Source organism: Megascapheus bottae, chromosome 3, assembly GCF_031878675.1.
Source record: "Megascapheus bottae isolate mThoBot1 chromosome 3, mThoBot2.hap1, whole genome shotgun sequence".
NCBI classification, from domain to species: Eukaryota; Metazoa; Chordata; class Mammalia; order Rodentia; family Geomyidae; genus Megascapheus; species Megascapheus bottae.
Genome location: NC_143511.1, coordinates 5970542 through 5983126, shown reverse-complemented (window position 1 = coordinate 5983126; position 12585 = coordinate 5970542). Strand labels below are relative to the sequence as shown.

The 12585-nt window shown below is 41.2% G+C and overlaps 1 protein-coding gene across 7 annotated transcripts in view; it reads left to right on the top strand.

The window, feature by feature from the left end:
* Aopep (aminopeptidase O (putative)) overlaps positions 1–12585 on the top strand; it is a 336146-nt gene that overhangs the window by 160369 nt on the left and 163192 nt on the right. For 6 of the 7 annotated variants that reach the window (XM_090329500.1, XM_090329499.1, XM_090329498.1 and 3 more), the window contains one exon: positions 10764–10953. The exons of the other annotated variant lie outside the window; for it this stretch is intronic. In XM_090329500.1, coding sequence (XP_090185626.1) covers positions 10764–10953 — 190 coding nt within the window. The remainder of the gene's footprint in view (positions 1–10763; positions 10954–12585) is intronic. 7 annotated transcript variants of the gene reach the window in all.

Sequence of the window (12585 nt, the reverse complement as noted above, 5' to 3'; positions counted from 1 at the left end):
ATTTAATTCATGAATTTTCTTCATCTATTTACAGTTTAGACAAACATGTCAATTGTTTGTTTAGTTAACAAGCTCTATCTACATTATAAGCCATTAGTGGCTAGTAATAATTGAAACTGTGTTTGGATTTCAAAATTACAATAAACCTAATTAGCTCTACCCTTAGCAATATGGAGCTAGTAGTGACTGACCTGATCTAAGCTGGAATTTGTATATGCTGGCTTCATGAAGCAGGAGTTTGCTGATATTTTTATTACATTATCAAGCATGATAATAAAACTTTTCATAAAAGCTCAACAAGAGGTTAAAATTCATGCCTACAAAGAATCAGACAGCAAATATAAATTAGGAATGTGTAGAGCATCTTTTCTGTCTACTTTTGATGAAAGCATGGTTATAAAGAGTATTTTATTTTTGTCTATTTTTTCCTTTAAATGTATTTTTAATGAATAAAAAGCATAAAGTATGTGTATGTCAGTGGGATAATGGGAAGTTTCTATACATGCATACATTGTGTAATTTTAAATCAGGTTAAGCAATCATATTTTTCTTAATTGTACTAAAAGAAAAAAACAGCACACCATTATTAGTGACAAGTGGCGAGGACACAAGCTTCTACAGTAGGGACCACAGCCAACTAGAGCTCCTACATCCCTTCAAAAGTACCAGCTAATGGACTTGCTACATAGAATGTGGCATTGCTAATATTGCCTAATATTAGTTATTCAGGAGTCTGAGATCTGAGAATTGAGGTTCATAGCTAGCTTCTGCAGAAAAATCTGCTGGACTTCTTTTGTGTGTGTGTGGGGGGGGAGTCATGGGGCTTGAACTCAGCCTAGGCGCTGTCCCTGAGCTCTTCAGCTGAAGGCTACCACCCTACCCTTGAGCCAAGCCCCACTTCCCGTTTTCTAGAGGTTAATTGGAGATAAGAGTCTTAGGGCTGGCTTTGATCCTGGATCCTCAGATCTCAGTCTCCTGAGTAGTTAGAATTACAAGTGTGAGCCACCAGTGGCTCTCATCTCTAATTAACCAGCAAAATGTCCAAAGTAGAGGTGTGACTCAGGTGGTAGTGCTCAGCACCAGACTTGAGGGGGAGAGGGAACAGCAAGAAAATGAGAGCCTGATTTAAAAGCTCTGTTACACACACACACACACACACACACACACACACACACACACACACGCACACACTGGGCTAATTATTTCAAATTTTCAATATAATTTTAACATCTGAATTTGTAGGTTAACACTTACCACTTAACCAACTGGGGCAGTGGATTGTTTTGAAAGTTAGGGGTATGCACCTACCATAATGTTTGTAGATCAGCAAGCAGCTCAGAGTAAAGTCCCTGAACCAGCCATATCAGCATCACCAGGAACTTCAACAACACCTCTATGCTCAGGTCTTACCCAGCCCTCCCAGTCAGACTCCAGCTGTAGATTCAGCAAATACTACATGGAACATATGCCAAATCAATAATCAACTAATAAATCAATACAGTTACCAGAAATTCAACTTTAACATCCTCATTTCTAATTCAGCAACCCTATTTCCAGGTAATTCTGATTGACACAGGTATTAATCAAGGAAAACAGATATGTGAACCAGACAGCTTGTGATTGTGTCAGCTTTCAAACATTAACTATGGGGATCTTAGACACGTGATGTCACTTCTGTGTTCCTTAACTTCCTTACCTGTAAAATAGGGATTAGAAGAATTTCTCCCTCACAGAATTGTTGCTAGAACTGAAGAAGTTACTGAGCATCAAGTGCTCAGTATGTTACCTAGGAGAGAGTAAACAATGCTTAATTACGTCAGCATCATCTTTATCACCACTGCCAACACCACCCAATTGTCAAGGAATTAATGGGTTTTTCTTCCTTCAATTCCTTTTCCCAGAATTTCTCTGCTGTTTCGTTGCTGATTTGAATGTCCACTCCTCAAGGTAGCTCTAGTGCTTGTTAGTGCCTTCAGCAACTTCTCGATTTCTAGTCTAGGTGACATTGACCGACAAAATGGAAACCCATACCTACTTTCACATGGACATTCTGCTTCTAATCTCTCTGGAGTCTTCAGTGTCTCTGTTGCATTCAGGTCAGCTGCTGTACAAATTGTTCCTTCTATTTCATGTGTGCCTTCATCCGTTCCCTACAGGAAACGTAAACATATTTCTTGGGTCATTAGAGGCCCAGAGTGTCTTAACTAGGGTTTGGATATTGGCTCTTAATTGTGGGAAGCAGTGATGGCCCCCTTATCAATTAAATCTTAAGTATTTCTTTGGGAAATCCCCACAGCTTCTTTTTCTAGCTTAGGAACTTGGGAAGTCATGCTTTGTGGATCCAAGAAGATTATTTCCAAGGCCACTAGTAAGCAGTCTTCCTGTTGAAGGTGGTTGTGAGCTGCCCAAACGTGAGCTTTTCATGAAGCACTTCTTACATGGCCACAAATGACAGACACAGTGAAAATCAATAGGATGAGATATTACTGTTATCAATTGTACCATCTTATTTCTGTTCTGGGGATGAGGCAAAATGCATTACTTTATTAAGTAAAGAATTTCCTTGTATTACAGAGGGGGCTAATTTTGTTATCCTTTTTTAATAGGAAAAAAAAATCACTGCTCTGGTTGGGGAGAATAGAGATGGAGTAATAGAGGAGTGAGGGAGTAGAAAGAATCACACTTTGTTATTCATGTGCCCCAATGAAGGCTGCCAACATTTTATTATAATTACTATTGTTATTATTCTTAATCTTTAAGTCGTTATACAAAAGAATTTCAATTTAACATGCCATTTTATGAATACATTGCATCTCCTCAGTTTTTCTAGTTCCATTTTCACATATGTATATTGAATAATATGACTGTATTCTCTTACCTTTCCTGTCTTTCTTCTGCCGCTACCCCCGTACAACCCTTGGCCTCACAACATCCACACACTGCACACGTACGTTCTAGCTGTCTGGGATTCATTTTGTTACATTGTTAGTTAATTATTCAGTGGAGTTAACACTGTTGGAATTCTCCCTCACATATACCATACTTCAGTTAATACATTTGTGCATCTATACAAATAGCCTTGTTTATGGTTGTATATATATATATATATTTAATTTTATAATTTAAATATAATTTCCACGTATTAAAAAATCATCTTTTGTCTCCCTGAGCCTTTCATTTAACATAATTGTTGTTTTTATTGGTCACTATCTACCAGGATGGTTGTCTAGATCCTGCAAAAAACATACAGCTCATAGTCCTCAAGTAACCTAGAAATGATTGAAAAGATATGCTTAGATTCAACTGCTATCTGTTCATACAGTGTGGATATGGGTATGTTTATACTGTCCAAGACAGAGTTATATATTCAGTGACCTTTTTTTGTTGGTTATGAGGCTTGAACTTAGGCCTGGGGTGCTGCTCCTGAGCACTTTTGCTCAAGGTTAGCACTTTACCACTTTGAGCCATAGCTCAAAGTTTTTGCATACTTAATTGGTGATAGGAGTCTCAGATGGCTTCAAACTGATCCTCAGACATAAGCCACTGGCACTTGACTTCAATAACATTTTTTATTTTTTCCAGTTCTGGGACTTGAACTCAGGGCCTTGGACTTTTCTCAAGGCTAGAGCTCTACCACTTGAGTCACAGTACCATTTCCAGCTTTTTCTATATGTAGTACCGAGGAATTGAACCTGGGTCTTCCAATATGCCTGGTATGCACTCTACTACTAGGCCAAACTCCCAGCCCTTCAGTGACCTCTTTTAAAATGGTATTTTTCTGTCTTTGACCTCATCTATGGGACTCCTCGGGCAAAATATATTATTTATGATTCAGAGGAGAAAGGAATCCAAGCTGAGTTGGAAAACTCAATCAAATACTGGTTCCTGAGTATTAAAACATGAAATGTTCACATGCAGCTTCATTGACCTTTTTGGATGAGTGTAACCACCTCACCATTCCTGAGGCAAAGTAGCTCCTGGGAGGTGGACTCAGTTTCATACAATCGCTTGAACACTAACACTGCCAATTTCTTTAGCATGTAGGGCTAGAAACTAGGCTACTTATCCCCAATGGGTGATGCTCTGGGATACAGAAGAGAGCTAACCTTCCTTCTATATGACCTCCAGTGTGTTTTCTAAGAGTCAACGTGGACTTTTGTGTTTTACCATTCACTGTGGCCTATTAGTAATAGGCCAATGCCAACGTTAAACCACATTGAGGCCAGCAACAATTTCTTGGTGGCTGAGCCCCCTTTCCTTTCATCATGCTTCACTAGAGAGCCCGTCTCTTGTCACCAAGGTCATCTGTGCTCTGTTTTTAGTCTTTCCCCATCTCTCATGAGCACCTACCTTCAATTTCCTTAGGATCTAGGCATCAGGTAATTTACTCCTCTCAGTGAAATGGAGCCACTATATTGCTTTTTCTAAGATAGTTTTGGAATTATAAATAAATTATAAACTTGGAACTCCTTCATCTTTTTTTTCACATTTTCTTTTCGTTTTTTTTTTTTTTTAATCTTTTTTCTTGGTGGAACCGGGTTTAACTTAAGCTCTTTATTTCTTTATGCACTATTGGGGTTTGAAGCCAGGGACTCTACCTCTTGCTCTGTGCCTCTAACCCTTGATCTAGTGTTTTCAATACTTGTTACCTAATTAATTTCTTCCCTATATTATCCATTTCTCTCCCCCTTATCTCCCTATCTGGTTTCTTCATCACTTAGCCACTTCCTCCACTTACTTTCTACTCCCTTCCTTTTGTGGTCTGCCTTTCTGTTTTGTCTAGTTCTCTCCTTTTGCCTTTTTCTGTCTTCTTTCATCTCTGTCTTTCGTTATCTACTTTGTTCATCTTGTTTTATTGTTGTCCTTTCTTCTTTTCATCTACTCCATTTTCTCAATACTACTTTCTCATTATTCACTGTCCTCATTTCATTATCTTTTCAGCTTCTATAGCCCTTTGAGTGTGTGACCTGCTTTAAATAATCTCCACTTGAAAAAAATAATTGGCTTTAGTTAAAATAGGTGTGAAGTAGAGGCAGCAAGGGGTATATTGCCACCTTGGGAGTCACACACTAAGGAGTAACCTAATACCTATTTGTCTAAAGAATCGGGACACATTGAGTCTTTTGGGGGGCATCAACTGTAGGGCACTATTGCTCCCCTTATCTAGCCCTCTTTTTTTTTCATGTTTTCTACCACATTCTTACCAGAAAGAGGCAGAAACATTACGGATCAAAAGGCATGGCACCCTTCAATCAGCTCTTGCTGCCTTTGACAGCAGAGGTCCCAATATGTGGCTGGTGGCTTCCCTTTGCTAGCTAAGTAAATATAAAACCTGGGATATCAGTGATCTCTGCACTGATGACTTGAGCTGGACCAGAGGAGTAAGAGCCTAGAAGTCACACAGGTCTAAACCGAGTGAAGGAGCAGAGCCAGTCAGAGGGAGATATCAGAGTCAGGGCTACATAGGTTCAAAATGTAATTCTACTTACTTGTTGTCTGGATTTTCTTGAGTTAGTAACTTTGCCTCTCTGTACTTTACTTTCACTGTCTGTAAAGTAGGATGACAAATCTATCTCAGTGGTTGTAGAATAGAGAAAATGAGATGACATATTTGCCTAGAATGTTGTAAACACCAAAGCAACATGAATCTTTAGAAGGAGGATATATTTTTGAAAAAATTCAAGGAGTATAGCCCTGAGGTTTTCTGCAGTCTCTGTCATAGTCATCTTGACAGCTTGACAGAATTCGTGATTAATGAATAAGTAGTGAATATTTATACTTCAGAATCTTTCAGAGAAAACTTTACTTGTTTGAGCCTTTTCTCTCAAATCTTTAACACTGCTCGGATGTAGCAAGGTTCCTCTAACTTTTTAGAACTTTAAGCGAGTACAGTTTCCTTACCTCAAATGATTTTCATCTCAGGAGTCTCCCATTTCAAGAGTGATCCATCTGGCTTAGCAAGATGCCAGATGAGGGCTATGAAGATCTCTTCCCCTCTGAGCTATCTCACCCTAAGGGCAGTAGGGTCCAGTCAGGTCATCTGGGCCACCTGTGCCTTTGAAATACATCATCCCCCTTATTAGACTACAGGCAGGAAAAGAAACTAGAGGATTTTATTTCAGCAAGGAAGAGGCAAGATGCACAGGCTGGCTTACCAGCAAATATCACCTCACACATAAACGAGGAAAGAGAAGACAGGGTATGAATCTAGGGAAGGTGGAGAGGATTTGCTCCCCTTTGGAGATTGCTTCAGACCACTCTGAATGTATGTATCATGTGTCCACATTGTATCAGCAAATAATTAAATAGCACAAGTAAGAGTTGCTTACATGTGGTTCCAAGAGCTGCAGCCTATCCAGTTGGACTCTGGCAGGAAAAGAGCTGTTTTTCCCTATATTGAATGATAGCAAGGTCCATATGTAGTTGAAATTGTTAACAATATTAAACTTACAAGAAGCTTGGTATATATGTGTACATCTGCTCTCTATGAATGGAACTGGGACCAGCTCCCTATAATGGCATCTGCTGTGAACCCTGCCTTGATGCCTGCTGACCTGTAGCTGCAGCTTCCAAGCCAGCCCTGCCAAGTGCTGCTTCCTTCCCTAAGCAGCAAGATGGGCGATGCTGGCCAGGTCTCTCTGGGAAAAAAAAAAAAAAAAGCAGAAATAAATCAAACACCAGGTCCTACTTAAGATCTGATGAAATTCTCCATTTCCGCTCCAAATTGAATTCCTCCCGAAGGATGGGAGCAGCTTCTGGGAGTAATGAAGGCACTCCTTCCTCCTCTGCTTGAAGCATGTTTTAAATTAACGGACACAGTATTCTAATCTGGCTGGGTAGGTAGCTGTAAGGAACAGTCTTGAGAAATACTTTTCTGGCCAGACATGATTTTTTCTCATTCTCAAGGGCCAGGCACAGTCATCTGGTTTGCTCAGCCTCTATGGAAGGGAGCCTTCATCATGCTGGTGGTCTCCTGGGAAAGATGCATGTGGCTTGCTGTTCCTGTGCCCAACCTCCAACTCCTCCTCCACTGGGAGTAAAGGGTAGACAATGCGGGTGAAGAATGATGGCCCTAGGGCTTGTGCTGGGGTGGGGGAGGGGGGTTGAACTTAGGGCCTAGCCATTGTCCCTGAACTCTTTTGTGCAATTGAGCCCTAACTCTACTTCTTACTTTTTGGTTGTTAAGTGGAGATAAAAAGTCCCTTCCTTCCGGGCTTAGAACCATGATCCTCAGATCTCAGCCTCCAGAGAAGCTAGAATCACAAACACGACCACCAATGCCCAGCTGAGCTTTGCTTTCTAGGATTTGAAATGTCACTTCCTACACACACACTCAAACCAGAAGGTTTTAAAGGGAAAGAAATCTTTTTTGTAGAGGCTGGGAGTGTGGCCTAGTGGTAGATTGCTTGCCTAGCATGCATGAACCCCTGGGTTCAATTCCTTAGTACCATATAAACAGAAAAGGCTGGAAGTGGATCTGGTGGTAGAGCGCTAGCCTTGAGAAAACTTAAGGACAGTGCTCAGGCTCTGAGTTGAGCCCCAGAACTGGCCAAAAAAAAAGAAAGAGAGAGAGAGAAAAGAAAGAAGACAAGACAAAAAAAGGAATCTTTCATAAGATGGAGATGTTATTGAGCTGTTTGTCTTCCATCTTCTACAATGATGGTGAATCAATGATTTGGCATTTGTTGAGGACTTGACAGAGCATTTCAGGGGTTAAGAAAGAAACCCCATCTTCCAATGGGCCTGTCAGAGTGAAGACTGATCACCAGCTGGCTGATGGAAACTTGAATAAGATTCTGAGAATTCAGGAATGGGGTGGCGGGGGAGGGCTCCTGTGAGCCTCATATGTCAAGGTTAGGGTAGGAATAGAAAATTCTCAAATGTTCATTCTCTTGTGAAAAGTATATAACCATATATCATCTTCTAGTAAAGGAATATTTAATGTCTCTCCTTGAAGTGAATTCGAGAGCATTATCATACTTTTCTTCACTCACAGTTGAAGAAAAATAGTCAAAAAGATAGAGTTCAAAAAGACTACTTATCTCAAGAAATTCCAACGTTTAGGGTCAAAAAAGAGAGAAGCAGCTTCATAAAAGGAGTCTTACTATTGATCCTTTCATGCCAGAATTTGGTTAACACCCATGAGAAAGGTTATCAAAACCTTCCTCCTGTTTCTAATTTAATTTTAAGAAACCTTTTCCTTCAGAGGGACACAACAGGTAAAAAGCCAACTTAGAGGAGAAGCAGGGAGGCTAGTATCCCAGCTGGGAAATGGCTTTTAAGGGAGAGGCCTGGCTTTCCACCAATAATGGGATCCTTTATATGGAATTTAAACGCCCTTCCTTCCCATCTGATTGGAGGATGTTTAAGCTTCCTCTAAGAAAAGTAAGAGATACATTTGGCTTGGAAAAGAGGATAAAAAGTGAGAAAATGGTGGTGTCTTCCTTCCTGGCCATCCCCGAAACCTCTAAGCCCAGGGAGGTGCCTCCAAAGTGAGGAAGGGTGGGGAAGGAAGTCTGTCTCAGATAAGGAGGACTGTGCAAAGGGGAGAAAAAAAAAAAGCACAGGAAGAAGACCCCCCCCCCCCACAGCAGGCTGGCTGCTTCTGTGCATTCCTTCAGGCTCTCTACAGACTTTTGTATTTGCATAAATAGACCTTGGCTAGGCTTCCATTTGGGGACAAAGCAGCAGCAGGGTACTCAGCACTGGAAATTTTTTCTTCCTCAACAGTCTTGCTGGGCTTTTAGTTAATTTCTTATGGAATTTAAGTGGCCTGAGCAAGGGTCAGGCCATCCAGTCTTTGTAACATATGCATGGCTGTTACTCTCTGGTCAATAGACTCTTCATAGGAAGGCTCCTCTGTGAGCCTGTTTATAAGACCTAAAGTTACTTCTGTTTTGTTTTAGCCAAAAGGGTGAACTGCTGCCAGCAGTACAGTCTGGAATGTTATTTACTTGGTACATTTCTGTGGCTTTTCTTGTAGCTCTGTACATGCCAGAACCAGTGCTCATTTACTTAAAAATGCCAGGTTGCACAGTTTGCCTTCTCTACAGGCCACTTTCTCAGTAAGGGGAGGACGGCTCCCATTCCACTTGCTTCCCTCCCTCCCTCCCTTCCCCCCTTTTCTTTCTTCCCCTCCTGTCCTCTCTCTCTTCCCAATTCTTCCCTCTCTTCACTTCCTTTCTGTATTTTCTCTTTCTTTTTCCTCTTCCTCTCCCCCTCTCTCTTTATTATATATCATGGAGGTAATGTATAGAGGGGTTACAGTTTCATTCTTCAGGTAATGGGCGCATTACTTCTCAAACATTAATACTCCTCATGGTTTTGTCCCTATTTCAAATAAACAATATACCAGGTAACAAAGTCAGATACAGTAACCACGTGACATCTCCCTCTCTTCTTCCCTCCCCGCCCCCCCGCTTTTTTTGGAGTTAGTGATTTGTTGGTGCCTGTGGCATTATATCCCTTTGTCCTCATTTCCTCAACTCTACTTTGAATTTCTGGAGTTTCTGGTGGAGTCTGGAGAGCCTGGCAGAGGCCTTTTCATTTGCGTGCCTGCCCTGTTATTATTTCACATGAACACTGTCTATTTTGGCAAACCTGAACTGCCGAAATTGCGGTTGAGCTCTCTGAGCTGAATGGCTGATGTTTTGCAAGGAACATATAGGTGGGGTTTTCTCTAATGGTGGCTGTGGGGGCGGACAAAAAAATCTGCAAGCAGTCTTGGCTTGTATAAAGCTGACATGATGGCAAACAAATGGCTTTTGAAAGAAGAACTGGTGTGCACAGTTTCTTAGCCTGGAAGGTTTCACAATTGGTTTTCTTCAACTGATAGAGGAGAAATTTTTTCCTTTCCAGATCAAATTCTTCATTAGGAACACTATAAACAAGTCTGAGATAAATGCAGAAAGTGGAAACATAGGAGGTATTCTATTTGCCTCTTCTTTTCTTTTTTTTTTTTTTTTTCAGGACCTCCCTCCACCTTCCTCCCATTCCTCTCTGCAATTTTAATCATGGTATTTGGGGTTTTAGAACTAGGTATGGAAAATGAGATTAGATAAATCTCCCCAGCTGGTGCCAGCCCTGGGGCTGTTTGCACACCTGGGTGTGTTAACTCCCTACCTTCTCTTTTCCTCCCCCACTCATAATTTTGTTGTCATGTGAATCTGTGAACACCTACAGATTCCAGTGAAAATCTTTGCTTTCCAGAGACTCAGCTCTTCTGTGGGTCCCCCACTTGCGGAACTTGTTAGATTATGAACCTCATGGCCAGCGCTGGTATGAAATGGGAACTTTTTGGTTCCATTCTTCTTGGCTTTTCCTGCCCTTCTGCATGACTTCTCACTTGTCTGTAAGCTGCTGGGGTTTTTGGCTGAACAGGCTTCTTTGATCACTCTCTTGACAGCATGGGCTTCCCATTCTCACACCTTCTCTTCTTTTCCAGCCCAGATCTCAGTGTAAATGCTTCCATTGCCTTGTAATTTTTTTTTTCAGCATAAAACTGTGGAGCAGGTTACTTATTACAGGTAATAGCCACTTGATGATGGAGACAATTGCTGGCAGAAACAGCAAGCTGAATCGCTGCCAGAAACGTAAACCGCCACTTTATTTAGGCCTAAAAGCATCTCAGGAGCAATTCTATCAGTCATGATCTAGCATGCACAGGATAATAACAGATTCTGTAGGCTAAGAAAGCTGCCATGGATAGCCTCGAGGACAAGCTCTAACAGGACTCCATGTGTTTTCTCTCCCATTATCCACAGCCCACACATCGTCTTCCTCTCCCAGAGTACCTTGACGGGCATGAGCCATCTCTGTGGGACCCGTCTCTGCCATGAAATTGCTCACGCCTGGTTTGGCCTAGTCATTGGGGCCCGAGACTGGACAGAGGAGTGGCTCAGTGAAGGGTTTGCCACTCACTTAGAAGATGTATTCTGGGTGAAAGCACTGCAGGTAGGTTTACAGTGACACTTGAAGTACTTCCCTACCCAGAATCAGATTCTACTTAGATTCATTTATTCATTCTACAGATATCCACTGAGTGGGTGAGTAAAGGGAACCCCTCTCTGCTGCATGTTCACAATCTTGAGATTGGAGAAAGGATAAATAAGTGGGTGCAATACTGTGAGGAGAGATGAATCTAACAGAGGGGAGGTGCTCTGTTTTTATTAAATATTTTATTGTTTTTATAAAAGGGATATACAAAGGAATTGCCATTTCATAAGTCAAGTAATGACTATGGTTTTTTTTGGACAATGTCACTCCTTCCTTAGCTCTCTCCCTCAGTTTTTCTCCCACCCCCGGGGGTAGGGATGCTCTTTTGGAAGGGGGTCAGAAAAGCCTCCAGTGGGGACACACTGAGCAAAAGATGAAGCAAACATGCTAGTGAAATTAACTATGGGTGTTTTAAATAATCAGACTAACCTGTATATCTATAGTTTTAATCTCATATTTGCTGGAAAATACCGAGTGAAGAAGAATAAAGTAGTTTGTGTGATAGATTAGGGGACGCTAGGAACTATGGCAAACTGGTAATAGCTACTGAGCTCTAATCAACTGATGTTATGTTTAAGGGAAGACTCCATATAGTTTGGACCTCTGGGGTTTTTTATTTTGTTTTGTTTTGTTTGTTTCTAGGATTTCACCATTCTAGTAAAAGTTTGCTAATTTAAAAAATTGTACACAAATCAGTGAATAAGGATGTATCTTAGCACTAGAGTATGCGTGTAGTATACAGAAGACGGTAGATTCAATCCCTAGCACTAAAAATGTATACAATGTATGCTAAACATACCCTGAAGCCAGGACTTGTCAGCACACATCCACGTTCCCACCTCTGAAGAACTGGCCTTAGATATAATCATTCCTTGCTTCTTTTCTAGTTCCTAATATTTTAGTCATTTTTATTTCTATATCACCTCTGTCCCTCCCACACTGGGCTACTTGACATAAATTCCTGTTTATATGTACCCATATTGTTAAGATGGGTCTGCCTGTTGTACTTCTTATTATATTCTGCTTGCTAGCTTGAGACTTCTCTGGCTAACCTAGACTGAGTACTCCATGCCATGTTACCAACCTGCTGTCTTTTCATCTTGAGCTCCCATAGCATTTTCTGCTTGCTTTGGGAGGTATGGGGGGGAGGAGGTCCTTTTTCCTTCTTTTTTCTACCATATGCTTTTCTAATCTTCATAACTTTGGCTGTGCCTACTTTCAAAGCAGAAATGTGTTTTGCCTTTCTGTCCTCTTTACATCATGCCTTTGGAGCTAGCAGAGTACATAGCTGTGTCCTGGACCCAGACAGGCCACCTGGTAGTCAGAGGAAAAGAAGTTAGGTTCTCAGTTGGACCATACTTTGAATCCTAGCTCTACTGCTCACAAGTTTTATGAGCATAGGTAGAGCATGCAGCCTCCTGAAGTCTTCGTTTCCCTGTTGTAGGATGGATATAAAAGACTCAGGTACAGCACAAGTAGTTCAAACCTGTAATCCTTCCTACTCAGGAGGCTAACGCCTGAAGATTGAGGTTCCAAGCCAGCCCAGGCAGGAAAATTTCTGACATTCTTATCTCAGAATTAACCACCAAA